At 52.9% G+C, this 27,369-nt stretch overlaps 10 protein-coding genes across 10 annotated transcripts; 3 read left to right on the forward strand and 7 right to left on the reverse strand.

Annotated features, from left to right (window-relative positions):
- Window positions 1–4,464: 4,464 nt before the first annotated feature.
- Window positions 4,465–6,000, forward strand: PV07_00732 (uncharacterized protein; the record flags this gene model as incomplete). Its single annotated transcript, XM_016387206.1, has 2 exons — window positions 4,465–4,521; window positions 4,579–6,000. The coding sequence occupies 2 exons, from the start codon at window positions 4,465–4,467 to the stop codon at window positions 5,998–6,000; spliced, it is 1,479 nt and encodes a 492-aa protein (XP_016254134.1).
- Window positions 6,001–7,925: 1,925 nt separating this feature from the next.
- On the reverse strand, window positions 7,926–9,794 carry PV07_00733 (uncharacterized protein; the record flags this gene model as incomplete). Its single annotated transcript, XM_016387207.1, has 1 exon — window positions 7,926–9,794. The coding sequence occupies one exon, from the start codon at window positions 9,792–9,794 to the stop codon at window positions 7,926–7,928; it is 1,869 nt and encodes a 622-aa protein (XP_016254135.1).
- A 437-nt stretch (window positions 9,795–10,231) lies between these two features.
- On the reverse strand, window positions 10,232–12,819 carry PV07_00734 (uncharacterized protein). Its single transcript, XM_016387208.1, has 7 exons — window positions 12,645–12,819; window positions 12,019–12,587; window positions 11,863–11,968; window positions 11,675–11,809; window positions 11,304–11,611; window positions 11,080–11,241; window positions 10,232–11,031 (listed from the first exon to the last, which is right to left on the reverse strand). The coding sequence occupies exons 1-7, from the start codon at window positions 12,673–12,675 to the stop codon at window positions 10,693–10,695; spliced, it is 1,650 nt and encodes a 549-aa protein (XP_016254136.1). The 5' UTR covers window positions 12,676–12,819; the 3' UTR covers window positions 10,232–10,692.
- Window positions 12,820–13,615: 796 nt separating this feature from the next.
- On the reverse strand, window positions 13,616–15,003 carry PV07_00735 (uncharacterized protein; the record flags this gene model as incomplete). Its single annotated transcript, XM_016387209.1, has 5 exons — window positions 13,616–13,630; window positions 13,695–13,970; window positions 14,031–14,317; window positions 14,375–14,499; window positions 14,555–15,003. The coding sequence occupies 5 exons, from the start codon at window positions 15,001–15,003 to the stop codon at window positions 13,616–13,618; spliced, it is 1,152 nt and encodes a 383-aa protein (XP_016254137.1).
- A 1,120-nt stretch (window positions 15,004–16,123) lies between these two features.
- On the reverse strand, window positions 16,124–17,484 carry PV07_00736 (uncharacterized protein; the record flags this gene model as incomplete). Its single annotated transcript, XM_016387210.1, has 4 exons — window positions 16,124–16,923; window positions 17,086–17,187; window positions 17,250–17,336; window positions 17,388–17,484. The coding sequence occupies 4 exons, from the start codon at window positions 17,482–17,484 to the stop codon at window positions 16,124–16,126; spliced, it is 1,086 nt and encodes a 361-aa protein (XP_016254138.1).
- A 584-nt stretch (window positions 17,485–18,068) lies between these two features.
- On the reverse strand, window positions 18,069–18,476 carry PV07_00737 (uncharacterized protein; the record flags this gene model as incomplete). The annotated part of the gene is made up of 1 exon (XM_016387211.1): window positions 18,069–18,476. The coding sequence occupies one exon, from the start codon at window positions 18,474–18,476 to the stop codon at window positions 18,069–18,071; it is 408 nt and encodes a 135-aa protein (XP_016254139.1).
- A 459-nt stretch (window positions 18,477–18,935) lies between these two features.
- On the forward strand, window positions 18,936–20,018 carry PV07_00738 (uncharacterized protein). The gene is made up of 2 exons (XM_016387212.1): window positions 18,936–19,136; window positions 19,205–20,018. Exons 1-2 carry the CDS (start codon window positions 18,971–18,973, stop codon window positions 19,975–19,977), a joined length of 939 nt encoding a protein of 312 aa, XP_016254140.1. The 5' UTR covers window positions 18,936–18,970; the 3' UTR covers window positions 19,978–20,018.
- Window positions 20,019–20,337: 319 nt separating this feature from the next.
- On the reverse strand, window positions 20,338–23,148 carry PV07_00739 (uncharacterized protein; the record flags this gene model as incomplete). Its single annotated transcript, XM_016387213.1, has 4 exons — window positions 20,338–20,776; window positions 20,850–21,254; window positions 22,390–22,805; window positions 22,963–23,148. 4 exons carry the CDS (start codon window positions 23,146–23,148, stop codon window positions 20,338–20,340), a joined length of 1,446 nt encoding a protein of 481 aa, XP_016254141.1.
- Window positions 23,149–23,459: 311 nt separating this feature from the next.
- Window positions 23,460–25,457, forward strand: PV07_00740 (uncharacterized protein). Its single transcript, XM_016387214.1, has 2 exons — window positions 23,460–23,634; window positions 23,736–25,457. Exons 1-2 carry the CDS (start codon window positions 23,558–23,560, stop codon window positions 24,946–24,948), a joined length of 1,290 nt encoding a protein of 429 aa, XP_016254142.1. The 5' UTR covers window positions 23,460–23,557; the 3' UTR covers window positions 24,949–25,457.
- Window positions 25,458–25,791: 334 nt separating this feature from the next.
- PV07_00741 (uncharacterized protein) lies at window positions 25,792–26,485 on the reverse strand (the record flags this gene model as incomplete). The annotated part of the gene is made up of 2 exons (XM_016387215.1): window positions 25,792–26,260; window positions 26,301–26,485. The coding sequence occupies 2 exons, from the start codon at window positions 26,483–26,485 to the stop codon at window positions 25,792–25,794; spliced, it is 654 nt and encodes a 217-aa protein (XP_016254143.1).
- Window positions 26,486–27,369: the final 884 nt, after the last annotated feature.

Below are 27,369 nucleotides of genomic sequence, written 5' to 3' on the forward strand. Positions count from 1 at the left end.
GGCGGGCCTCACGAGTCAAGACCTGCCTGTTAGGGTTGTCAGACCGTGCCAACAGCTCGGCGATCGATCGACCACGGTCCAGCTCCAGTAGAGACCCGCAGGGGAGACGGTTGTAACGGCAGAGGAGGCTTTAACCTGAGTACCCACTTCACCGATACATAATATGATTATTATGGCCTCTTCTCTGGCAATCACCATCCCATGCGACTTACCCCCCAGACGTCGCGCAGCAAGAAACAGGTCATGACGAACTCGCGACGGCGAACTGATGGCAAACTATCAACATGATGTCTAATCAGGCGTGCTGGCTTCAATTCTCGCTTACTGTATGATAAACCGAGAAGAACAAGCGAAGGACGTTATCCCGCGCTTCTGGCTCCGTCATTGTATTCAGTCATTTAGTGTATTTAGCCTGAATGATTGTGCGTTTGTAGGAACGGTACCTTTGATGATTGCAGCTGACTTTGGACGATTTGAGCCGATATTTACGGAATGCGAGTCCATCTCTGGCGTGGCTGATCTGCCGACACCCAACTATTTGGTTGGTGTTCACGGTATCACGACCGACTACGTCGATCTTGAGTTCGTTGTCCTCAACTAATAGCGCGCGTGGATCACTCTGTTCCGCTTATCGATTACGCCTAAATCTCAGGACTCAATAAAGGACCCGCGCAGCCAATTACCTGTCATAATGGATTCCAAAAAAAAGGAGCATTCCAACTGGATGAAATGATATTCGATGAGATAAATTTTGCCTATGTCGCCGTCTCAAGTGTAGCACGACAGGAGCACAGCTAGAAATATAGTTACACCCAAGGGAGAACGGGCTGTAGCGAGGTTCTTCTCCTTTCAATAATCTTTTCACCATCACCGTTGCTGCAAGCATCATCTGCTTTCACGTTGCTTTTCTGGAGAACTAGAATTACCTTCTTAAGGCGCCAATGACAACTTTGAAATAGAGAGTGCGCACCGTTGGTAACGCCACGCATCCCTTCGGCATATGCACCATTATCCTCTCTAACTGGTCTTTCACGCCAGACGAAGCGCCCCGGCGGTTAATACTTCTTCTGTCCAATACTGGGATCATACCAGAGACAAAGGCAGTTGTCACAATACATAAAGTCAGCACCTCAAGAATATGACGTTGGTGTTGGAGTGGTGGTTTCGGCTTCGGCCTCATTCTCGGCGCCGATCTCTGGCTACCAGGCTGTATACGGGCCTAGCGACCATGCACCAAACGTTTTCGGCGCTGGTCAGAGTCAAGTGAAGTTTTCATCGGTTCTGCTACAGTGCCACTCTGGGCGGCGCAGCCCTTTCTCATGGCCTTTCGCTAGCTGGTATCGAGTTTGCTAAGAGAACCGATGGATGCTCAACCACTATGTTTAGCCTTTGCGGCCCTTGCCTCGGCTCTTTCAGCTCATACTAGCCGGCTCGCCGGGTATCGCGATGCACATGGTAAGAAGCTGACAGGACGCGACTTTTATATCAGGAACTGCTAGATCGTAGAGCTGATCTCTTTTTAGACACCATCAAGGCTTTATTTGTTCCCGCACCATCCAGAATGTTATAGATTCCTTCTGGAGACAGCTGTATGCTCTTTCTTTTCTGAGACGCGCCCCCTCCTGCGAAAGTCGGCGATGGCAGATCCCAAGGCTCCGGAGGCCGAGCGCTACACGACAGACTTTCTGAGGACGCCCGGAACGCTATTCGACATAACAATTCCAGATCCTAAAGAAAGAATAGCGGCGTACATTGAAGAATTTCGAAGCTCAGAGTCGGCCCATTTGCAGGTACCTTACCGAAAATACAGAGTCTTGCCTTGAGATCTGGTCTCTCCTAACTCTCCCCGGTCCTCTAGACGTTTGATCAAGCCTTCATGCGCGAGCACATCGCTGTTGTCAGCGCCTCTACTACGCCAGGAAAGGCAACGGCCGTGTTCGAGATGAAAGCCGCGCCTCTCTTCTCAAACCGCATGGGCAACATGCATGGCGGAGCGGTTGCGATGATCCACGACATGTGCACGACGATGACCGCCGCGCCTTTGGCGAGGAGAGACTTTTGGTGGTTCGGAGGCGTATCCAGGACGCTGCTGATCACATACCTTCGACCCGTCCGGCAGAACATGGACCTGGTTATAGAGTGTGAGGTCTTGCAGCAAGGGGCCCGTTTGTCCACGATTCGTGGCGAGATGAAAGACAAGCGGACGGGTCTGTTGCTTTCGGTAGCAGAACACAACAAAGCCAGCATCAATTTGGTAGACCAGAAGTCAAAATTATAGCAATAAGGACTCCGTTTTGCGAAGGTCTGGGATGCTTGAGGTGGGTTAAGGTCTAGATTTCTGCTCAGCTTGACTTCCACTTCACATCAAAGTTCCACTGCTTCGTTGTGGTAGTACATGGTATAGCCCGATCTCGCAATCCTTCCGTTCGAGACGTTTGTATGTTCCTGGCTAGTTGGCCAAGCCGTGGCAGCCAATGTGGACTCGTTGTCGGGGATGCAGTTCCATCTCTCCGCGCAACATTCCGTATGATACGCTCATTCAAGGAACCCAGAACTCCTCTATGACGCTGATGGCCTAGATATTCTCCAAGAAGTCCAGATATTTCTAGTGGTGGAACCGAGTTCAACCTTTCATGGATGTGGAATTATCGTTTGTTTCCTCTTCACGCTTGAACATGATCCTTCATCCACTGGATAATCATGCCATCGGTTTTCCTGCGGACGGCGGGATCTGTGAACTTCGACCCCACTGCATAGATGTGCAATTGGGCCCATTCGATAATCAATTTGCACTCCACCCCTGCGGCGCGACATAGCTCAGCCCATTTCTCAGAGTCGTAACGAGCAAATTCAGCCCCCCCAGTGAAGATCAGCTGGGGGCTCAGTCCCTCGAGCGCTCCCGGCTTATGATGAAGTGGATTGACCTGTGGCGAGTCAGGGGGAATATCGCCGACAAATAGCTTAGCGAGTGCCGGAACAGCTTCGTTCGCGATCATGAAGTAGTCAGTTTCGACAGCACCATTCCCTCCTTGATATATCTTGCAGTTCATGTCGAGCCACGGCGATATCAGGATTGTGGCCGCAGGCTGTGGGAGGTCGAGAGCTTTCAGATCCAATTGTGCAAGAAGGCTTAGTGAACCTAGTCGAGTAAATCAGTACAGGCACCAACGTTAGAGTCCAGGCATTGAAGTCGCACCTCCAGCTGAATCGCCCATAAAAACAATGCGCTCCGGCCGCACATTCTGGTCGAGGACATATCTGTAGACTTGGAGAAACGCATTCTTTTGTGCGGGATGAGTCTCGTTCACGGACAATGCTGTGCGGCATGTCAACTTGATTCAGATGCCGTTGCGACGGAGAGGCATACGATATTCAACGCTGACAAAAAGGAGGTCCAGGTTCGCTTTGGAAGCCTCCCGGATCCACCGCTCCATGTAATTGATGTACATTCTGGCTTCACCGCGCGCGTAGCCACCGCCATGCGCATATATCACCACACATTGTTGTCGTTTCGGTATCGGTACCACAAATTCAGCAAGCTCCCGAGAGCCAGGAATCAAATAGGCTGGAATCGATCCCTCTATCTTGCGAGCTCGGTGGAGGGACAATTTGCCCACTGGAAGCCTGTGCGTCAGGTCGGGGAAGGTTAGAGAGGCCGATCCCATATAGGCTCGTTGGATTTGGATCCGGAGAGACTGATATACCGGGAAGTGTGGAAGCAAGGCTCGTCGGAGGAGTAAGAGCAAGATCTGGACCAAGAAGGAATATGAAAAGATAAGACCTCGTAAGGGATGTTTCAACAACATAATCAGAAGCTTCTTCATGGCGGCAACTGTTTGATGATAGGGTGGCAGCAACGTTCGCTCGAAAGGTTTGTGCCTCTTGTAAAATGTGCAAATGATCGTCTTTGCTCAAACATGGCTTCAAGCTGACAGTGACCGCTCTTCTTGCTCACTCATAATCTGGGTACCGCAGGGTGGGCGGGGGGCTTCGGGACTTGGAGGTAGATCTCCCCGTCCTCGGTAAACCTGGAGTTGGAGTCTGTCGTACGGAGTACATGTGGGGGATACGGAGAGGATAGCCTTGTGGCGCCGCGAGCCCCGCAGTCGGGCCCTTGCATCAAGGCCGATGCCAAGAAGACATCCAGCCAGTACTAGGAATCGATGGTGATTCTAGCTTACAAATAAGCATATCCAAATCCGGTAATTTTTGCAATAAGGTTGGCATTTCACATGCCCGGTACCGAATATTTCACAATTGTCAGCCTTCCTTCCTCTGATCTCCCCAGCATTGTGTTGCAGACTTCCAGTCTCTCAAGAGCCATGCTCAATTCTCCTTGGTGATGTTGTTGATGTCGACTTCAACCTCTCTTGAATTCCTATCCGCTGAACCGCTCCTCGTTGATCAACTGTTTGGTACGGTGACGCCGGGCTCCGAATCTGCGCGGCTCTCTTGACAACGAACATGGTTCATCGTGGTCCTGCGAGAGGGTGTCGAAGGTGCAAAGACCGCCATGTCAAGGTAGATTCACGATCTGGCAGATACGCCGATGACTAACCACTAATGTCTCTATGCAAGTGTGATCTTACGGTACCACAATGCCGGCAATGCTACAGATTGGGCTTCGATTGTCCTGGCTACTCGCATCCGATTGATATTGTGCTCCGCGACCAGACCGCGTCTGTCAAGGCACGCTTTCAGACACGAAATCCAAGCACGGCTTTGCGTCTGCCGAGGGATGAGTCACGGCAACTACTCTCACCACCCAAAAGGATGATGCCATGTCTAGAAGCGCAGGCTCTTGGCTTCCTCTTTGCATCAACAATTTTTACCCCAGGGAGAGATTGGCGAGCAAGTCACGGTCACTTTGAACTGATAATGCCGCTCTATCACGCAGTCTCCAATGACTCCCCGCTTGTCTATGCTGTGTCGTGGCTTGCTATCTACATGATGGGAACCTGCTCTAGGGGCAAACCGTATGCTTTGGAACGTGGGCTTTTGGCAAGGGTTATCAAAAGTGTCCGCCGAGCGATCGCAGATCCCCTAGCGAGCCTTGAAGATGAGACTCTGAGTGCCGTTATGATCCTTCAATTTGGAGAGTATCTCTTTGGTCGTAGACCGGAAGCGACCATGCTTCCTCCCGCATCACATCAGAGTGGAGCTGAAGCTCTCATCAGGAAGCGAGGAAGCCTCAATTTCAGAAACGACAATGCACTTACGCTGTTGGCTGCCGTCCGAAATAATGCGATCAATTTGGCACTAAATGACGCAGAAAGAACAGTCAATTGGGACTTGTGGGAGATTCAGGCCGATATCGAGCGGCTTGGTCAATCTTATACCCCTGCAATGCAACTCGATGCCCACGCTATCAGCGTTGTAGCTCTCCGAACCGAGCTCGATCGGAGAAGTGGCTTCTATCACCCCGAATTCGTCCAAATCATGCGAGAGAGACTAATACGACTTCTTGGTCATTTATCTCTGTGGGAGTGTCAAGCACCGAAAGACTGGAGAGCTCACAAAGCCGCCCGCTTCCAACACTATTATCCTTCTCAAGATATTGCATACCTTTTCACTCAGTACTACCTGCTGCGGTTTGAGACTATTCAGCTGATGCAAGAGTTGAACGCGAGAACAAAGACTCCGGACCGTTCGGGCGGGCAATTTGATTATGCCAGAGATGCGGTGGATTGTATTGTGGCAGCGGAGGTTTCAATGTTGGCAAAATGGCACCAACCGGCAGATCAACATGTCGAGACGGCACCTCATGTAGCAGTGAGGATGCCACAAGCTACAGTTCAGCAATGCCTAGAATCAAAGAGGGGTGCGTGGCTTCTTCAAAAAGTCTTGACGCGACTCGAAAATGATCTACGGAGAGCTTTGATATCCATGGAGATACCCGATGCTATTTCTATGGACTATTCTGTCTACTTGAACTGGGCGAGAAAGGAACGACAGACAATCATCGAGGCTTTTGAGACGCGAGATGCACGAGTGAATTGAGATCGGGAAGTGAAAATGGTCATTTCGATCTGAAATCTACCTATACTATTCGTCCAAGGTCACCACGATCTTCTTCGCACTGACGCCTTGGGCTAGCAGGTTGAGACCTTTCTGAATGTCGCTCAGACTGGATCCAATGATGTCCGCATCGGGCTTGCACTGAATAACCCCAGATGCCAGTCCAGGCTCAAGAAAGTTCTGCCAGATATGCTGGCCAACCCCGGACTTTTCGACATTCACTTCGAAGTTCGTTCTGATCACCACGTCGTGTTTGACATGGTCTTGCACAGGCAGAACAGCTGCAATTAGCTTTCTACCTCCACTCCTGTGGAGTATGTCACAGAGGGCAATCGTTGTTTCCTTCTGTGATATGGCGTCATACGCTCCGACAACATCTTTGCCCCTCAGATCGGCCACAATCTCATCCACGACACTGCCACTGTGACGGTCATAGCAGCTGATCGCTCCAACAGACTTGACTAGTTCGTGATTGTGTCGACTTGAAATGCCGTATACTTCATAACCTGCAGCGACCGCCAGCTGCACACCAGCGAGCCCGATAGCGCTGCTGGCGCCCCAGATCAATAACGTCTTGCCTTGACCTCCGCTTCCAGGCGGCATTTCAAGCCCCAAGGTGGCGCTCTCGAACAGGCACGAAGCAGCGGTTGTCATACCGACTGGCAGGACCACAGCCTCTGTGAACTTGATGTGATCTGGGATCTTGGCTAGCAATGGGGGCCGTAGGACGACGTATTTCTGGTACCCGGCGTACTTGTTGGCGACCATTCGATTAGCTCTGCCGAAGACGCGGTCTCCCGGCTGAAACACCGACGCCAGAGCCGCACCGACTTCTTCGACGACACCAGCAACTTCCGATCCCAAGATGCTCGGGTATCCAATGACGCGCACACGGAGCTTCTGCACAGAGATCTCGCCCGGGTTGATGCCGACGGCCTTGTTCCGAATGACAATCTCATCGGCGGATGGGTGGCTGTATGGAGCTTCGGCAACCACGAGGTCAGGTGCACCTTTGCTTTTCAACCAGGCTGCTTGATTGCGAGCGGCCATTTCTTCAGATGTAGAGCAGTGTCTCCAGAGACTCTGACCTTGCTGTTAGAGGATTTGAAGATATACATTTTCCTCGCGGACCTAGTCGTCCTTTAAGTACATCTTCCACTCTCTAGAAAGAGGGGAACCTTGCCAAAAATCCGTGGATACTTCGATTTCTAAGCACACAGCCATCCTCTGAGAACGGGGCAGACTGGGCGCAAGAGAATGGTCGTCGGATACGCCGTTTGTCCCCCTCTTGCTTGTTGATCCGACAGGGATATCAATAGATGGAGCCAGGAAAAGTCACTATACAAAGGGCGACCCACATCCCATGCCCACGATTGGATACAGTGAGAGCGGCTCTCAAATATTCCTCATTCCGGACTAGGTCAAGGCGGATGCCAGTAATCACACTACATATATCTGTCTAATTCCGTTGGTAAGCGAAAGAAAGGGCAGTAGGATGCCATCCGGGTGAAGAGATCCTGCAGCCCCAAGCCGGAGAGCGTGATGTGTGGCACCTATGATTGATGCTGCTTGAACTCTGAGTCGATCTGTCTCCCGCTTCCGCTTTCATGGCCTTTACAGAAGGAATGGTAGGACTAAGAACATGTTAAAGCACTTTTGAGATGAATAATCGAATCCCATGGGCCTGACTGACATTCAGAACGACACGTCTCCTCCATTCCGGAGCATTGAAGGATCTTTCGACGCTGTTCATGTGCATCGCTGCGCACACATGAAGACCAGATGTACAGCTGGGACTGATCAGAAGTGTAGACAATCCAAGTTCTGACCCTCTCCTAACAAAACCGGTCTTCATGTTAATCATCCCCGCACCCTCCTATGACGCTAAGAAGCTTCTCCTTCTTCCTCTAGACAACAAAGATTTGGTCCATCTTAAGCTCCGTCTCCCTGTGCGCCTCACCTTCCATGATACCATGGACGTACGCCATGCCGATGAACTGTAGGAGGGGTTGATGGACCGCTCCAGAGGGAGGACCGTCCTCGACGGCCACCTCGCGCATGAGCACCGGCCGGTCGACGCCCCGGATGACGACCACGCGGTCCCCGGCCTTCGCGGCGGCCACAACGTTCCCGACTCGTCTGCGCTCCGTCACACAGAGCCGCCGTTGGAACATGGCCGCGCCGAAAGCACTCATGAATTTGTACATCCTCAGCACCTGGGCGATCTTATCGGGCCGGTCGTCGATGTCGCCGGACTCGCGGCCCGACGAGATGTCGTCGCCTGCGCTGGCAAACGCGATGAAACTGTCGCGCACATCGGAGCCGGCACGCCCGGTGAACGTCTCGTCCGTGCCGCCGACCAGGCTGAGCCAGTATGGGTCGTATACTGTTAGGTCGCTTGGGCGAAACGGAGCCGGGAGGCCGTGCTCGACTAAGAGTCGGCGAGCACCTTGTTCGAAATCGATGAGGCTCTCACCGCGGGACTGCAGAGTCGCTGTCGGTTGCTCGCCAATGTCGAATATCTCCGTGACCGCGCTGATAGTGTCGACGACTCGGCCGTAAGCCGTCAGAACGGGCGTCACGTTGTCATCCGTGAAGGTGGGTGGGTCCATCGACCCATCTGTTCCGCCAGCGCTGAAGGGGTTATGAGGAGCTGCCTGCCAGGTTGGCATCATGCCCTCAGAGGGCATCCTCTGTCGGTCGGATTCGAGGTTTGGAGCCCACGATGGCTGATGGGGATGCGGGCCGCCTGCGTACATCCAGATCAACGAGGGCGGCCGGGCATGGGCCAGGTGCCTTGCAAAGCGAATTGCCACCTGGTGGGTGGACTCGGCGTAGTCGATCTTGAATGGTTCCGTGTCTGCGCCAGCAGGATTCTTGACGAGCCCGGTGAGCGCGTAGATGCGATCTCGCGGGTCTGTGGCTGCGAAATTCGAGGACATGCCGAACAAGTCGACGAGCGGAGACGGCCTCACGCTCTTGTAAAGATCACGTACGAGGATCATGAGCTCCAGTCCCCTTGTGCTTCTAGCCCAGTTGGGCCCCATGGCTGCCATCACGTCCCATGGCGGCTGCATGCGACGGTAGACCCGACTCGCCTTTTCAATCAGCGAAAAGTCGAACAGACGCGTCCCTACCCTCATCTTCAGTCTGCGGGCCAACGCAAATTCCTGGATCATCCACACGCGGTTGAACCATTCACGCCGTATCAGCTCATCCAACATGGACCATGCCGGGTCGCCGATCCCGGGCAGGCCCAGCTCCTGAAACCCGGGGCCCAGGACCAAATCTGAGCCTGTCTGATTGAGTGGCAGGGAATAGAGCTTTCCCAAGAGTTCATCAAGGCCAGCCATCATTTCCATGGTAGCGTAGCCCAGATCAGCGACGACCGTGGTTGCCTGGCTGAAGATCACGCTCATCAGCTGGACCTGCTGCGACTTCTCCGCCAGTCCTTCGGGGGATCCAGCCTGGTTGATGGAGATGGCATCGGCCCAGAAGGTGACGTCGGCTTTTCTTTCACGCAGTCGCTGCATGGCCTCGTAGAGCTTGTCGTTGGCGGTCACGGTCTGCCCGTCGCATAGGATAGTGTTGGCTTTCTGACCCCAGCGATACGAAAGGGCAACATACGGCTCATGCGCCGAATCGAGGTCGATAGGATGGATCGAGCATTTGAGGGGGTCGCGGAATTCGCCAGCCTGGAGCTTGATTACGCGAGTCCATCTTGCGCCGGGAAGCGGGCTGTATTGGTATAGATGTTGCCCGCCGGTAGTCGCCATTCCATAGGATAAGAGCTGGTTATCACGGGCAGGATGGTGGTGTGTTTCTCTGAGTATTTATGGAGACTGCCTGGCGACCTTCTAGCACAATAGAGATCAGGCATCCTGGGACGGCGAATAGCTGCCTGCTGCCTCCTGGAGCGCGTGGCTTATTGGTCATGGGTTTTCAGCTGTTTGTGCATACACGAGTTTGCTCGATTGATTCGATGAATCACGATCCCTGCTTGCTCGTGTTGCGTCGCTGTCACGGGGTTTGGGCTGATGTAAACTCGCCTCTAGGCGTTGGTTGTGATTTGCCAAACAGAGATCATGGCATTCAAGATCCCGCCCACGTAACAACTTGGTGTTCGGCCCAATCACCAATGTCTTGGATTTTCGGTCGCAACTGTAATATGCGGCGCGTCAATAGCAGAAAATGGATCATGGGGGAGACTGTCTGTTAATTTGACATGAGGCTATTGTTAACTAACGGTAGAGGTATCGAAACGGAAACGGCGAGCCCTTGCTTCACAGCACTCGCCAGTTTCATGCCACGAGATGTAAGTCAAAGTCCTTCAAAACGCTGGTGTCCTGTCCAATTAGGGTCCGTGGAGTCGTCAGGCTTTGAGCATTGTAGCACAGCCTCAGCGGCAATCTAAGCACCTAATGTATTATACCTTCGCTGATCGTCCTCCTGTGATCAAGATGATAGCCCTCCCAAGAAGCATCCAAGTGAGTGGCCGTGCCTGTATGCGAAGCTGTAACTCTGCCAAGTGAACCAACCGAAGCAATCGACGCCTTGAGCAGCGCTGCTAGTGCACATGTGTCATTCGAACACCAGTCTACTTACCCTCGAGCTTTCGCAAAGCGGACACAGAAGGCGTGGCTGTTTCGGCCAAAGCATAAACGCCGCAAAGGGCTACAGCCGACTTCTGACCGTGGACGCCTTTGCACGAGCTCTTTCTTGGTCTCTCAGCATTCGGCGCAGAATCTTGCCAGACGCACTCTTGGGGATCTGGGGGACGAACTCCACCCCACCACCGAGCCACTTGCTCCTGCTTTTCTTTTGGCGCACGAACTCTTGCAGTTCCTGCGCCGTCTGGGGGTCAGGTTTGGCCTTGTCGCTTAGCACGACGAACGCCTTCGGCAACTCTCCAGAGTATGGGTCGGGGATTCCGATGACAGCAACGTCCACGATCAGCGGATGACCAAGCAAGAGATCTTCCAGTTCGGCTGGAGCCACTCCTACGCCTTTGACCTGCGCGGTGTCAGCTACCTTGCCTTCCCTCAGATGGCTCGTACATACCTTGATCATCTCTTTGAGCCTGTCTTGGACCAGAAGCAGACCATTCGGGAGCATGGAGCCGATGTCACCGGTGTGGAGAAATCCTTCTTCATCGTATGTCTCTGCCGTGGCGCTTGGATTATCAAGGTAGCCCATCGTTACCTGAGGGCCTCTGGCCCAGATCTGCACGACGATGAGCACGACATTGTTGAAGAAATGACGGTCCTGGTGCATCGTCCTCTTACCTCTCCGCTCTCGCCTTCTTGGACTTCCTTTCCGGTGTCGGGATCCACTATCTTCAGCACCGTTTCCGGGACGACGGCGCCGACTGTGTGAGCATTCTCATACGTTTGCAATGCCGGTGGTGTCAAGGTCAGGGCGCTGGTGCTCTCAGTCATTCCCCAGGCTTGCCGTATCGCGATGTGTGCAAATCGCTTCGCAAGTTTGTCCACGATCTCCTGCGCGAGAGGCGCAGCCCCGGTGTTGAATTGCTTGACCAAAGGCAAGTTGTGGCCAGCCGCGACAGGGTCATTGACCAACCGGATGAGAAGAGCTATTGGTAGAAGAGTGAGATGAGCTGGTATACTGCAAATGGCGACGGGAAATGGGGCCTTACGTGGTACCAGCCACAGTTCATCGCATTTGTACTTGGTTATTGTGTCCATCATCCCCTTCATGTCAAACTTTGGCATCAGGATGACCTCTTGGTCGATAACGATTGGCAATTGCAGGATCTGAACGAGCCCGGTGACTATTACGGGGTTAGTCGCGTCCTGCACGAATACCATCGGAGACGGGACTTACTGTGGAACAGAGGCAAAACGCCCAGCAGAACCCTCGGAAGATCTTCCCGGCCAAGTGACTTCATTTGCATGACCTGGGCGATCACATTCTTGTGAGATATCATGACCTGCAGAGAGTCAGCGGTTGCATGGTCCGATCAAGGGCCAGCATGCTTACCCCCTTTGGCCGGCTTGTCGTCCCAGAGGTGAAACTCAAGTACGCGCAGACCTCGCCGTTTTTCTTCCCTGCAGGAATTACGAAAGGCGCTGGAGCGCTGCTAGAGTCTGATTCGTCGAGCAACCTCTTGACTGAAGGCAGCGGGCCAGATGCCTCAGCAGGCTCCAGAAGGACAATCCGGTCCGTCTCAAAACACTGCGAGACCGCTTTGAGTGAACCCGGATCCGCAAATACCAGCTTGGCCCTCGACGCCTTCATGATATAGCCGGCTTCCTCCGGGCCATATTCCGGTGAGGAACCTGTAAACACGACCCCTAGCCGGACCGCCGCGAACATTGCGACGGGGTACCATATCGTGTTCGAAGAGAACACACACACACCGTCCCCGGCGCGCAGGCCGTATTTGTGGTACAGGATGGCAGACAGGCGAGTCGCAAGGCGCCGAATGTCGTCGAAGGAGAGGAACTGGTCGGTCGATGCATCACGGAAGCCCCCCGATGGCCTCGCTCCTGCAGGTGAATGCGAGGTTTCAAACAGCCATGACCAGATAGTCACATCTTCAGGTATTGCTGCAGAGAACGATCAGCGCCACGTTCCACCAAGCTGGGCACTGCAGTGCTCCTTACCTGTTTCCAGCTTCGATCCGTGGTACGGCATCTCGAACCGACCGTGGTATCTACTTTATCAGTTCAGGTCACTCTGCAGGCACCGTGGGATTCGAGAAGAGCATTCGCTGGGGACAAGTGCTGGCTGGATTGAAGCTGTTGGCCCAAACCCGCAAATGCGCAAAAGAAAAAAAAAAAACATGTGCACTCCAAATTCCGAAATAAACAAATAATCCCAAGAAGCTTCTAGCTATCATCGATCCAGCACAGATGGACAGTGAACCCCCGTATGTACCCCACGTCAAGCGTGGACATGGCTAGTGGTCGAGACCTCGGTTCTGAGGTGTCGGGGCAGCTCTAGCGGATGGGACGAAAACCTCTCGAGGAACGGGTTGACACGCAGAGGCTGACATATGCTATCTCCTGTGGATATCAATCGCCTGGCCAGCACGGGGTCTGACTGGCTCGTATCGGAGCGGGGCTGGCGGGAGCTATGCTCCTCGTGGGCTTGGGCGAGTCCATGGAACGTTCCTGACTCGGAGGAACTGACAACGAACATCAAACTCCCACGGCAACAGTCTGGCGATCAATCACCGGTGGCTCAGCCCTGGAAGATCACCCAGAGGACAGAATGGGAGCGGAAAGAGGCTCATAACTATTTCATAAAATCACCCACCGGAAACAACGAGCTTCGGATCCGAATTTGAACCGCCAACAAGCCAGAGCGGAGAAGAAGAAGAACCAGAAAAGAATGGGATACCTCATACCCGGCCGCGATTATAGATATCAAAATACGACGCGGTACTAAAATCCCGCTCGCCGCCAGCATTATTCTCCAGGCGTCATGTCTCGTTGCTGCGAGCATGACTGATTGCTTCAGCTATCGTCCTCGATCTCGCCGCCCTCCTTTCTCCCGGCCCAAAGGAGAGCTTGCGATAGTGCAGCCAGAGCTAAAGCGTTGCTTCGCGCATCCCGTGCTGTCAACGGAATCCTTAGGGTTGGTACGGCTGTCAGTGCGTTAGCACGATACCCTTTGAGGCGCAAAGGTTGCCAAACTGAAACTGCACTCACTGGCTGTTTTGGCGGAGCGTTGATCCAGGCAGCCATTTGATACTGCTGGTTGTGTGCGGCGGTGAGAGCGAGACTGTACGGCTGGTCACCTCTAAAATTGAAGAGAAAGTTCATCGGAAAGAGGGGGTCGAAGGGGTATGCGTTCTGGATCGTCTTGATGTCGTCCTCGGAGAGCCTGACGTGCAGCGCTTCCGGCATGGCTTGGACATGCTCGACGGTTTGGACGCCAACGATCGGGAAGACGTAGGTCGACTGCTGGAACAGATACGCAAGAGCCTGGACTGTAAGTTAGCATTCTGTCGATGCTGAATACGCGGGTCCACCGGAGTGCCATACCACAGCCTGCAACGTGGTCGCCTTGCCCTCCGCAATCTTCTCCAATGCCTCGCAGACCTTGACGTCCGCCTCTCGCAAGCCGTACCCTTGTCGGGCATCGGGATCTTGCTCCTGTTGCTTTCTTTGTTCAGCCGATATTAATTGACCGCCGCCTAACGCCGCCCAGGGGACGACTGCCATGCCTTGGTCCTCACACATGGGAATAATCTCTGCCTCCATGTCTCTGAATGCGGCATTCCATCGTCCTTGGTACACCGAGAAGGGAGTAAGGCCATGGCTGCGGGCGTCTATGAGGATGCGTTAAGATCACTGACCCAGCCAGACAACAAGCCGGTAGCACTTACACGCATTGGCTTTGACCACAATCCACGCCGGGGTATCTGACACGCCTAGGTAGAGGACTTGCCTTGCCATGACAAGAGCGTGGAGATGGGTCATGACCTCTTCCACCGAGGTTGCGAAATCCCACCTACGCACAGTCAATACCAGCCTCGTGGGCGATGAGAAGGGGCCTCGCGGCGCACCAGTGCACGTAGAGGATGTCGACATAGTCCGTCCGCAGCTTCCGCAAGCTGTCCCTGGTCGAGATGTACATGCTCTTGGCCGAATTTCCGGTGAAATTGCTCTGCAGCGGCTCCTCGTCCCGCATGTATGCCCGATACCCGGCCGAGTACTTTGTGGCGATCACCATTTGGTCTCTGTTCTTTCGCAACTCCATCCATTCGCCGATCAGTCTCTCCGACTCCTCCGCGTTGTAGGTGTTGGATGTGTCGATGAAATTGCCTCCCAGAGAAAAGAAGGCATCCAGGAGGTCAAACGGATCTTCGTTTCTCCCGAACACCTCGCTCCAGGAGCTGCCTATGCTGATGCCGCCCAGACACAGCGGAGAGACTTTGATCGATGCTGTGGGGGATAGGATACGGTGGTATCCTAGCGGCGTTTGTGGTTTCGGGGGGGCGGCAAAGAATGACATGGTGATGTCTGCAATAGTACGTATAGTTCTTAGCCCAGTATCTCCAATGACATGGCCTCGGTGCTTCAGCAGCGACGGTATCAATGATATATACTCAACGAAATGACATTGAGGAGAGGGAAGAAACCGTATATGTCTTGCCACTAATCCAACGTCGGGGCTGCAACTGCGAGCGCCTTCCACGTAGGTTCTGTTGAGTAGGCCAGAGCATGCGGTACAAATCACTCGAATTGAATAGTGTTCAATGAGGAGTTGGATCCGTGTTCCATTCTACCACACAAAATCATGTTCATGCATCTGCCACTACTGTGGGTGGCGACCCTGATTCCCATGAGGGAATGGTCATAAGCAGACTGCATTAGCCAGAAAGTTTGCTTGTTCCATCCCTCGAATCGCCTGTCAGCTGGTGAGCCACAGCCACCCCCGCCATGCTTGCTGAAGCCTTTGGCTACATGTTTGTCCTCAACGAAAACCGCTGATCTGTTGATTCACGAGGCGACCGAAGCCGCCGACTGTCGATGTGCACCCATCCACAAGACGCAAGTTTCTGCCTAGGTACTAAGCTTACCAACGGGTTTTGAAGGGTGGTCGCCATGACGGTCGACGCACAGGCAACAACTATGACCTCAACCCTCATCTGGTGAAGCGTACATCGGTTGAAGTACAAGCAGACAGTCAGGCTTTCACTCAGTGCTGTGCCAACAGTGGATCCTCGCGTTGCCGTTCCCTCTGCGCATTTGCTACGTTTCTATTGCGAATGACCGTCTCCCGGTATGCATCTAAGGCGCTGCAAAGTGTCCGCAGGTGTTTCTGTACAGTGGTCGAAGATGTTCTTCATTGCTCGGGATAATGCTCGAATGCCATTTGCGTCTCCTAGAAGGTGCTGTGCAAGTCCTTCGACGTGGAAATTGTGTTGTACTCCTTCTGCGGGAGCGCTTAGCCAATGTACATTCACACAGGCGAATTGATGGTCCATGGTGACGGAGAAATATTGTGGTTCGTCGTAGTCGAATTTCTCCATTCCGAAGCTACGCTGCATCAGATCCATATTGCCATTCATGGCGATCGCTCCAGCACCAGCGGCCTAGTTTGTTCCGATATAGTGGGTTCCATTTTGGGCCTAGGACTTGAACTCGATCTCTAGAAACGGAAATCGAACCTTGTGGTCCGTGACGGCGTAGCTTCGGCCGGACGAGTCGTCGACGAGAAGATCAATGGTCATCAGCTGTTTTTCTGTGAAGGCAGCTTGGGAGTATCCAAAAGCTAAATCAGGTTTCGGTTCTGGCAAGGGGAGTGGCGTAGCAAGCACGTTTGCGTTGAGCGGGACAGGGACAGAATTGCACCACAGTTGTTTAGCATTCGATGCCAACCTTGAATCGGGGAGCATATTCATCGCAGGAATGATACCAGGGGCCAACTGCTGGATAATAACATCTTCACTCTCATTCTCAACCCTGCGTGATGTCGCTATCAAGCCTTGAGCTGTAGCATCGTCCATTTCCGGAGATGCTCGCGAACGGGATATTATTCTTCTGGCTCGCTGCATCAGCTCCGCCGGAGGCTCGTTACGATGGATATAGATGTTCCGGTGACCTAAGGACTGCCGATAATCCGTATCATAGACACTTAAAGCAGATTTCTCAGACCTTCTGGACGTGGATGTCCTGCTTTCAAAGTTGTTGTCTGGGGACGGAAGTACAGGGGCAGGTTTACGAGGCATGTTGACTGATGCCTCGGAGAGTCGGGGTCCGTTTTCTGTCGAGTTTCTGCGAGACCGTCCGCACTCATCCAACCAATCCTCGATGAAGTTCTCCTTATCGGGTCCGATCCGTGCTTCGGCGCGTCGTGCTAGCCCGCGTCTCGGCCGTTTCGCGTCGTGTTGTGGTTCGTCTCCGATATCCACACAACGCCGCCGTTTTGCTGTTTGAATTAGCAATACGATTCATTGAAGTGCTGGCGACAACTGACTGCTCTCTTGTGCTCATGGGTCGCCCGGTGAGGTTGCAGGGTCTTTGTCCTTGTCTTTGCGATGATTGTATTGCTTCACTACTAGTTTCTGCGATGACCTCGTCTGTCCTTCACTTGTAGATCGCTGTTGGTTCGCAGCTTGTTTCTCCTGTAATCGCAGGCTCTTGCGAGTGGTCCTGGAGTTTACTGTCGGGTTTAGCAGGCGCTGCTGGTCGGCTGTACCATAGTCAATGACACAGGAATCACACAATGAAGTGGTATGAGGGAAAGGAACTGACAGCTCTCCTGGATTCTTCGGCTCTTTCTGCGGTGCTTAGTTGTGTCTTCGTCCTCTTCTTCGTCTTCGGCAGAACGGCGCCGTTTTCCTGTGGCCATTCAGCTAGGTTCAATTCCAAGGGATGAACGGTGTTTCCTACGGCTTGAGCGATCGTTGACGCGCTGGCGGCCAGGATTGTCGTCACCGTCACCCTTTCGCGCTCCACCTGTGTTTCGCTGTGCAGCACTTGCTGCCATAGCGACTGGTAATGAGTGGCATGGAGAACGAGCCCACTATCTATACTATAGCCCACCCGAAAAAAATAAAGAAGCGAGGTCGCAGGAGGCTCTGGCTGGGTCTTGAGAGTTGCGAAGATACACGATCTGCCCTTAGCCGCTCAAGTCAGACTAGGGCTGGCATTCTTGGTTGGCATTCTTGTGGGTTTCGGGCTTCGGCATCACAACACTGAGTGATGAACCAATGGGGCGATGCAGCCCTCAGTTATGAGGAGATTTCACGGTGTGAAAAGAGGCGTCTTGGAACAGATTTTCGCTGAAATATGCCGGGTTTGGCACGGTCTTGAGGAAAATAGCGGTTTGGAGTGCAATTGACACTCAAAAAAGTCGACTGTTATAGGATGTGGCCATATTGTGAATCGAACTGCCTACTCGTATCTGGTTTTGTGACATGCCCCAAGTTGAATGTGGAATCCTCAGCATCCCTTTAACAACCATTGGCATTGACTTCTTCGTTGCGTGGTGAATGTGAAAGCGGCAACATTCATGAGATATCGACTAAAGGCTGTATTTGTACGGTAGACACCATGGATTGTCGTCTAGACTCAAGTATGCTTTTTCCGATACTCCTCATCTTGAACTGCCTGGTGCCATTGCACAGCCCCGAATGAAGTTGCTTGGTGTACCATGTAACTCTGGTCGTCCGCCCCGTGCCAGTGTGTGGTTCCGGGCGGACACCACACCACGTCTCCTACGTTGATCTTGACCGGCTGTCCGTCCTTATCGCAGACCCATCCCGACCCAGCAAGAACTCTGAGTAACTGGCCCTTTTCATGCGTATGCCAATATGTGCGGGCACATGGTGCAAAGTTGACGTTGGCGACTGAGATCCCTTCAGCCGCGAGGACGGGGTCAATGAACACTTCACCGCTAAAGGCGTTTGGTATTGTGGAAGGCCCGTGAACAGAGGGGTTTCCGGTGCGCGAAGCGCGCGAGACGACCATTTGAGGCATTTTCTCTGACTGAATCTTGAATGTTGGCAAGACAGAGCTTCAATGTTTGAGTGTCGGTGTGGTGGTTTTGAAGCCGTGGTATTTACTGTTCATTTTATCGGTTCGTACCATGTGAATTGCTCGGCTGACCCGTTCCTTAGTCCTAGGCGAATATATGGCATGTCGATAGCAAGCAGATACCCGCCACCATCCTGACTGTGGAACCGAGTCAAGGTTATGGAACAAATGGGGGCGAAGTTATTAGACGATCTCCTGCTGCAAGCCATAAGCAACCTGCAGCTTCAAGATCTGGACACCAGCTATCAGGTCCACTAGGCCAATCGGCTGCCATGAGAGGGAAGCTTTCAGCACAACCCACCGTGCTCGTATTCGCTGGCGCCACCAGCCGTTTGTCACGTCATCGGATCGGCAATCCCCTCCCAAATCTTCACCTAGCATCTAACACGGCTTCAGCCCAACGTCTCAGCATATGTGGTTGCTTGAGAAAGCGCAATATGACGACAGCAAAGGTATACCAGAGCGGCGAACATATCTCGTTACCCACCATTCTGCCCCTCAATCAGCAGGTCGAAATGCGACGGCTGGATGAGGACTGGACTGGCTTTACCGATCCCGCACAGCGTCGGAAGTTGCAGAACCGCCTCCACCAACGAGCATGGAGTAAGTAGGACGATTTCCTATACAATTTCTCCCACTAGTGATGCTGAAGATAACGCCCTGCTCGGCAGGACGTCGCCAGGCTCGGCAAACGAAGACCCTAGGCTCCGTCAGCACACAGAAGCCCTCCACGCTACACCAGCAGCCCAGTGATCGAAACCAAAGACGCGACAACTCTACCTTGTCCAATCCAGTCCTCACACAGGTCACTTCAATCTGTACCCTCAGTCCTTCCGGGGTGAGAGATTTGTTGACCCGCTTTGAGGAATCCACCTATCAACACTACCTCCTCGGCTCCCCGCGAACCGATCTTCTCCTGACACTGGTCAAGTTCAACGTCTTCCGCGCTCTTTTGGACAACACACGCGCTCTTGGGTTCACTTTGGAGTGGCTGGACGGAGATGCCGTCTCCCCCTTCTCACAAGCGGGATCGAACCGTGTGAGCGATGATTCGTCGTCAACGTCGACTTGCCCCGTGTATCTCAGGCCAACAGGGCTTCAGCACCTCGTCGAACACCATCCGTGGATCGACCTCTTCCCCATACCGAGAATGAGGGAGAATATCTTGCAAGCGGGCGACTCGTTCGATGAGGACGCATTGTGCCACGACATGGTAGAGATTTGCGGAAGCCCCGGCGAACAGTCGGGTCTGATCGTCTGGGGGGATCCATGGGATCCGCGCAACTGGGAGATAGGTGAAGAATTTCTGAAACGTTGGGGCTGGGTCATCCAAGGTTGTTGGGAGCTCTTTGACGCTACGAACTACTGGCGAGCTCAGAGAGGCGAAGAAGATCTCTTCCCAGATAACCAGCGTGCTCCGCCATTTGCAAGCACTAGCCTTTGAAGCTACTTCGATATAACGAGGTGACGTTAAGGAATGGCAAGCCAGACGTTGGTGACCATCAGGACCGTTGGAGCCCCGGTGTCCCAACCTGTGAGGTCTAAGGTGTTCAGATCAAAAGGCGATACGACAATGATTCGAGACTGAATCGTCCACCATCTATGATCTACGGAGCTTCCAAGGGGTTTATTCGTTCCCCATATCTCGCTTTCGCGGCACTTTGTCAGAACAATGCAAAAGATCAGAGATCTTGTCCTCTCTTTGATGTCCCAGCAACACGCCGTCATCTTCGACATTACAGATAGGGGACGGTGGACGCCCAAGGATCGACTGACAGACTGAATGTTCGAGACCTCTCCAGTATCAAGGCGACGAGTACTTGTAGCCATACTGCTTCTGAGCTTCTTGCACAAGCTTCTCGGTTGCCATGTGTTTTGCCCTGAACTCTTCGTCTTCGAGCAGCCTTCTCCTGAGTGTCTGGTTGCCCACTAGAGGGGTCGTGCCACTGGGGACGGCAAGACCGCGCCGCAGGGCTGGCCTCGCGTACAGGCGCTCCAGCCAGGCCTCGACGTGGTGGAACTTGGAAAGGTCGATGTGGGTGTACAGAATGAGGTTGGCCCACCCGGCAAGCGATATGTCTGCGATGGAGAACTTGCCCCGGCCGGGCCCCACGACCCAGTCGCGGTCTCGGAGACGAGCGTCCAGGATGCCGTAAAGTCGTTCCGACTCGCCGACGTAGCGTTGAATAGCAAACGCGTCCTTTTCGTTGGCTATGTGGACAAAGTAGACCGCTTGACCCTGCCTAAAGCGACGTCGTTAGCGAGTTGTTGTCAGGACATCTCTGGGAAACAGCAGGGTAAAGATGGGTAGATTACATCGGCCCAATGCCGCCGTGCTGCCACGCCATCCACTGCTCGCAGATTGTATAGTCATCTGAGTCGAGAGGGAAGCTGAATTTGTATTCGGGGTCGTAGTGACGCGCCAGGTATGAGAGAATGGCCAGCCCTTCGAATACGGCCAGGCCACCGCGGTCGTGATCGATAATGGTAGGAATACGGCCGTTCGGATTGAGCGACGTGTACCATGGCTGCTTCTGCGTGTCCTTCAAGATGTTTATGGTTTGGTAGGTATAGTCCTTGCCATAAGCGGCCTTGAGCTCTTCCAGGAGAATCGAGATCTTGATGCCATTAGGTGTTCCTGATGGCCATGGTAAGTTGTTGTTGGAGCCATCCAGCTGACAATGTCTATCTGTGGGGAGGAGCGCGACAACGAAGATATCACTGACCGAAGGTTAGAAGCTCGATACCCGAATGTGCAATCAACCCCGGTGGTTCGGCCATCACAGCAATGTTCGACGCAAGGCAACGTTGGAACGGAGATAAACTGATATTTTCGTGTCTGGCAGAGCTCGGACTTGTACCTAAGAGAATAGACAGCTCAAATGGATGGGGTAGAAAAAAATGAGGTGATAAGGAACGCAGAAGGTCGAGTACCGCCACAGTTTCTTAAGCTTCTACTGTCATAGATACTAGGATCTGTGTCTGTCACTCTTCAGTAGGGATTTTGCATTTTGGCAGAGGAAGTGCAGCTACAGGAACCAGATGACCAATTAGGGACGGCTACTAAAGGGCCTCGAGCAACCTAATATGAATATTTCCGTGTTGATGTCCATTTGGAAATGGTTGGGCTACTTCTTTGAGGTAAGAACTATGAAAGAAAAGTGAATAGAAACTGGTGGTGCTCTAGCTAGTGGCTGCGATCGCATTCCTACTAGAGTGTTTCCACACATTCATCCAATGGTAAGCGGCACTTGTCCCGTGGCTGGCCCCGAGTTTTCCATTCATGGGAGGCGTTGTGGCTACGCTAGCTAATGCAACTCCTGTTAGAGAAGTGCACACATTCCCAAATTCGTTCGTTTTAACGCTAGCAGTAGTTGTAAGCAAGTGGGACCAGCCAACGACGCGATAGAGCCCACCTCCCTGGTGTGACGGATCATGGCACTGTTGCCGTCTAAGTGTTCGATTTGAGGGCCTGCTGCTCCTCCAGGACGCTCCGCAAAGACTACAGCTGGAGAAAATGAGAGGAATCTCCTAATTATGTAGGAATTCACTGATCGCAGCCTAGGAAAGTATGAGCTGGCTTCTCCAGACATGCTGTCCTAAACCATCTTAAACAACAGGCTGAAATGCGCAGCAAGATCAGATGAGGACATATGAATAATTAATTTGGGCTATCCCGTCTCGAGGAAGCTGCTGTTATTGGAAGAGTTTAGATACGTCAACTTTTTGGTCCTATTTACCAGCAACAGCCACAGCCTTCTTGTCAGCAGCCAACAACGTCTGTATAGCTGGCCGACTCAGGCAACGGTCCCACCAAGCACTCACAGCTTCGCGGCCGAGGATAATATCTCCGTACCCGCATGCGAAAAGTCTTTGGATCAGCGGAATGTAGTAGATGTCTACGAGAGTGAACTCGTCTCCGGCCATGTAGTCTTTCTGGTGTAGGAGGCGTTCTGCAACGTCGAAAAACATCTCGACCGACCGCAGTGCGTCTGAGACAATGTTCTCATCTGGCGGTAGCCCCATGAACTTTTTGGCAAACTTCTCGAATGCAATTCTACCGGCGGGTTCTGCGAAGTAGAGCATTTCTGTGCTCTGCGCCTGGTCGAACAGCGCCACAGCTTCAATGTCGGACTCGGGAGGCAAGAGTGAAAATGAGTACTTCGTCGCGAGGTATTTGCAGATTGCGCGACTCTCGTAGAGAGTGAACCCTTCGGTGGAAACCAATACGGGTATTTTGCCCCACGGGTGACGTTTTTTGTGTTCTGTGGACTGGTGGCACCGGCGTTAGCTTTCACAATACTCGAACTTTATAGGTAGGAGGACAAATGTTTAAAGCGTAAGGAGAATGTTTGAGGCTCGATGCGAGATACCCTTTGCACACGCAAGAGCAAGCGGCACCGTCTTCCAGAAGGAACGTATCACCCACTTTTTGCTCTCCTTTTTGAAGGTTGAGAAGCACGAGTTCGTAATCCGTAAAGCCACCTTCGGCGAGAGTCAGGCGGACACGATCGGTGTTGGTCGAACCGCGAGCGCCATACAGAGTGAAAGCCGGCATTTTCGAGGTGGACAGAAGTTTCGACACGAATCCGGGGCTATTTGTGAGCCTCGACATTGTGTAAGTACTCATTTCGAGAGAGACCGGGCCGGCCTTATATAGGCCCAAGACATCTCACCGAGAGCAGGAGCTGGCGGTGTCAAAAGAGCCTGGATGCCTTCGCGTCTATCGCGATACTCGGGCTGCGGAACACAGCCAGACCGTAGCGTGTGCAAGGTTCAGAGATGAAACTCTTCTAGGCGGTGTGTGGTTGGTGGGTTCGCTATTACTACCTAATCAGGCTAGCGCCTTCTCCTCCTCCGGCCTCGATTATTTAAAGCGTCCAACTCGGCTTCCTCATGTTCCCCGTAATGCATCATGCCGTATCATCCAATTTGCCCGCTCGGATTCATTACTTGCTCTGACTCTTGCCCTCGTCTGAAGGGTGTTGTGTGACAACCGTGAATGCTCCGCTTTCACCCCAGCGATGGCCGGGGGGGTTGTCGTCCGCAGACGGAACGTCCATTGTAAAACGAAGACTAAAACTGGTTGTGCAACCTGCAGGTCAGTCAAAGCGGAAAGACCCTTGGTCGGTCCACACGACCCCGATCGTGGACTTAGACGGAAAGCCAGCTCTGCAGTGATTATGCCTAACAAATCAACAGAGCTCGCAAGATAAAGTGCGACGAAAATAGGCCATTTTGCCGGAAATGTGTCAATACTGGCCGTACTTGCGACGGCTACGAAGTTACCTTCAGAAACTTCACCAGCCAACCCATTACCAGCGTTCATGGGGGCAAAATCAAGTCAGACGCTTGTTTACAGCCCATCCGGCCCACCTTGACCGAGATCACCCCTCAGGACATCGACCTCCTCAATCGTTACTTCTCAACCAAAACCATGTTCGACGTGAACCTAGGCTGTGATGAAGAAGCCAGGCAAATTCTCCAAGCCAGCTTGACTGATCCGCCTATACGACACGCAGTCTTGTCTCTCAGAGCACTTCGGGAGGATCTCGAGACGTTCGGAGACGGTCCCGCGTCTGTCGCGCAGCAGAACCCCAGCTACCAACATGGTGTCCAGCAATACAGTATGGCACTAGGGGGTCTTGCATCTAACTTGTCGTCTCTGGGCTCAAAAGGGTTGAAGTCGGCATTACTATGCTGTCAGATCTTCATCAGCATTGAGCAAGTGCGGAAGAATTACGCTGCCATGGCCCAACACATCATTCAAGGACTCAGGATCATGCACGAACACCGGGCAAGGCCAGGGTTTGTCGCGGCGAACAAATTGGTACCAGCACACCATGATCATTTGCCCTTCTTGGATGTTTTCATCATTAAGCTATTTGCTGCACCATGTAAATTCGCGGATCCTCCAACAACCGTCGACGGAAACGGAACGACCTTGTCTGCACGTGTGATTTTGCCTTGTGAACAGCCTGTTAAGGCTCGCAATCTTCGCACAATTGCGCCCGACATACGGACCGGACTTACAAGAATCGCTGCGTCAACCCTTGAATTCCTCGACAAAGTGTCCCAAGTCGACGCGGCAGAAGTCGCTCTTCGACTACTCCCTGAGAAAGCAGCCCTTCTGACCTCGTTAGAATCATGGCTCACCGACCTTGAACTCGCTCAGACGAAGACGAGACCTTCTGTGTCTGAGCCCATTTCAGTGTCTTTCTTGCGTCTCTTCCATCTAATACTGAAAATTGTTGTGTTGGGGGCGCTAAACTCCTCACCGGACCTCTATGCCGAGCTGCAGACCGAGAACGACCGTTTACAAGAAATAGCAAACAATGTCGGTGAAAGAGTCAGGACATATAGAACGAGTAATGGAACCAGTGATGGTGGTCGAGAGGAGCGGGCCACGCTCTGATAGCTTCACGGCACTGGGTTCGCCCCCCTACGATACTCGAAGAAACTGTGGTCTCGAAGCCGGAAACTCGCAAGTTACATGGCATACTGATCATTAGTGGGGGAGAGAGCCTCCCGCCCAAGCGAAAGCAATGGAGAAACTACGATCTATCCCGCGCACTCTGGCTGTTCACCTTTGACTATCGACACGAGGGCTTAATGCTGGCGTAGATATCCGCGCCATGATAAACGCTGCGGATAGGACTTTGGTGAGGTGCTCCAGATGAGCTATTCGAACGGGTTCTTCGGTTATGATGAAGGCGATTCCATCATTGAAGATGATATGTCCGATGATGGCGAGGAAGTTTCGGCTCTGCAGCACGGCGAGGACATTGTTCTTGGGCTGCCCGTCGAGACTTCCGATGGTGGACTGGGGGTGCTTTTCTCGGAGACTCTGTGGACCAACTTGTTATGATTCCTTCTCAGATCTGTTGTAACACACGGATGACCACTGGCATTCTCTCTACGAAGCAATACTACGCATGACAACAACGCCGTGTGAAATTCCCCACGGTCGGAACATCTTTTCGTTCTAATTTGCTATTGGCTGGGAAAGCCGTGACGGGGCCGACGTGAAGAATCGCGGGGTCAATCTACCAGGTACTCAGCCTCATGGCCATGACGCACGCACAGCAAGACCCAGAATGTCTGCGTGTCCCAGGCCAACACAAAATCCCACACCGCGCCATTGAATACCCAGACCTCAACACCGCAGACGAAGAGACCCTACGATGCTCCAAGTACATGCATACCGTCCGGGACTCCGGCTACCTAGGCGAAGCACAACGACAAAAATATCTATAAATCAGGAAAACAGCCATGCCTCGTTCGTTCCAAGCACTTTCTCAACGCTCTCCCTATCATCGGAACCCGGAAGCTTGTTGTTGATGGTCAGTCCATGCTCCTCGAGGACCCACGCCAGGAGTTGATAGCTCTTCCGCTTTCCTGATATCGCGCGTGCAAAGTCCGCGTCCGAGGTGAAGGATTCAGGTATGACTGGAACGATGGAATCCTGCAAGTAGATCACCTCCATGGAGAGCATGTACCACCATTGCCCGACGAGGCGGAGCTTGGACAGCATTCGACATCTCGATATCAGCTCGTATTCCTTGCTGTCTCGTTGCATCCTGGTCGATATCGTCCCGACCGACTGGGAAAAGGCCTTGTCTCCGTTGAGTGTGATCTCTGCTGGTTGTATAGTGTGCAAAGACGACGTGCCGGCCTTGGCCATTTCTTCCGAGCGACGAACAAAGCCATCGGCATCCCCGTGGTACCTAAACATGATTTAGCAGATTTAATCCAGTTCCCCCATACCAGTGGGACGGAAACCCTCGGTCCGCCTCTGCTCGTGCATACCATGAAATGTCCACCAGGGTTTGCGACGCATCCGGGTGATAGCATTCTCTCAGCTTTTTCCACTGACAGGCGTCCCGATAGAAGCGTTCTCGTATCACTAAGGAGCGGATCTGTGCTTCGGCCAGGATGTCTGACGAGGCCATCGTCCGCTAACAGCCGTCAACAGCAACCTATTGGCAAGAGCTTCGGAAACGGAAGACAAGGCAAATGAGCATCATAATAATCGATCCGTCGAAAGGATTTGTCCTAGGTATATAAAGTCTTGACATGCGCCATCACGGCATCTGTGTTTGCTTTGCTGGCAAGACACCATTAGCATTCTCAAGACGAGCGAGAAGCATGGGGCATTGTGGAGGACGATCAATTGTAGCGAGAAATGGCCCCGTGCCAATATACCAACCAGTTTAGGAAAACCGAACGCAGGAAACACCTCAAGGCCCGGACCACAAGGCACCAGAGATCACCGGATCACTGGACGAGCTGGTTCTCTCTTGATCCGTCGAGAGATGTGATCGTTGCTTGCTGACATCATCTATCGATTGATTCGCGGACTGATTTCTCGGCGTAATTCATGGTGATATTCCCGGTCGCAGCCAGGAACTTCTGAGCCAGAGTTGCATGAGGAGCAGTCATCGGCCGCTGTTTTAAAGATCAAATGACAAATAACTCTACGGGATTTATTTCGTCCTCTTATTTGGTATAATGCGGGAGGTAACCCCAGCTCTAAGAAACTCCATCTAGCACGATCAGAGACACTCCTTGCCGAGGAAGGGAGAATGACAGAGTTGTAGTGGAGTCTCTCGTGCCAATCTGAGTCTCGTGGTCCTCCAATGTAGTCAGTTTGGCAGCTTCGGACAATTGCGTATATTCCTCTTGAGACGGTTGTTGTGGAGAGCCCATCGCTTTCCACTTTGTATACGCGTTGCTGTGATGCTCGTCGATTCGGTAATGCTTCAGGCTGCTCCCGCTGGGTGGATTCCATTTCAGTCCGTGCAGAGAGACGTCCACTTTGGCCACCTCCCCCGGC

The sequence above is a fragment of the Cladophialophora immunda genome, assembly GCF_000835495.1.
Source record: "Cladophialophora immunda strain CBS 83496 unplaced genomic scaffold supercont1.1, whole genome shotgun sequence".
NCBI classification, from domain to species: domain Eukaryota; kingdom Fungi; phylum Ascomycota; class Eurotiomycetes; order Chaetothyriales; family Herpotrichiellaceae; genus Cladophialophora; species Cladophialophora immunda.

What these genes read in the sequence shown, in the direction of transcription:
- PV07_00738 (XM_016387212.1), top strand. Translation starts at nt 18,971, where the DNA reads ATGACGACAGCAAAGGTATACCAGAGCGGCGAACATATCTCGTTACCC. An exon ending in CCTCCACCAACGAGCATGGA is followed by an intron (nt 19,137 to 19,204) that starts GTAAGTAGGACG and finishes CCTGCTCGGCAG; the next exon opens with GACGTCGCCAGGCTCGGCAA.
- PV07_00740 (XM_016387214.1), top strand. Translation starts at nt 23,558, where the DNA reads ATGGCCGGGGGGGTTGTCGTCCGCAGACGGAACGTCCATTGTAAAACG. An exon ending in ACTGGTTGTGCAACCTGCAG is followed by an intron (nt 23,635 to 23,735) that starts GTCAGTCAAAGC and finishes ACAAATCAACAG; the next exon opens with AGCTCGCAAGATAAAGTGCG.
- PV07_00734 (XM_016387208.1), bottom strand. Translation starts at nt 12,675, where the DNA reads ATGCCGTACCACGGATCGAAGCTGGAAACAG. An exon ending in CGGATCGAAGCTGGAAACAG is followed by an intron (nt 12,588 to 12,644) that starts GTAAGGAGCACT and finishes CGTTCTCTGCAG; the next exon opens with CAATACCTGAAGATGTGACT. An exon ending in TGAACTGTGGCTGGTACCAC is followed by an intron (nt 11,612 to 11,674) that starts GTAAGGCCCCAT and finishes TTCTACCAATAG; the next exon opens with CTCTTCTCATCCGGTTGGTC.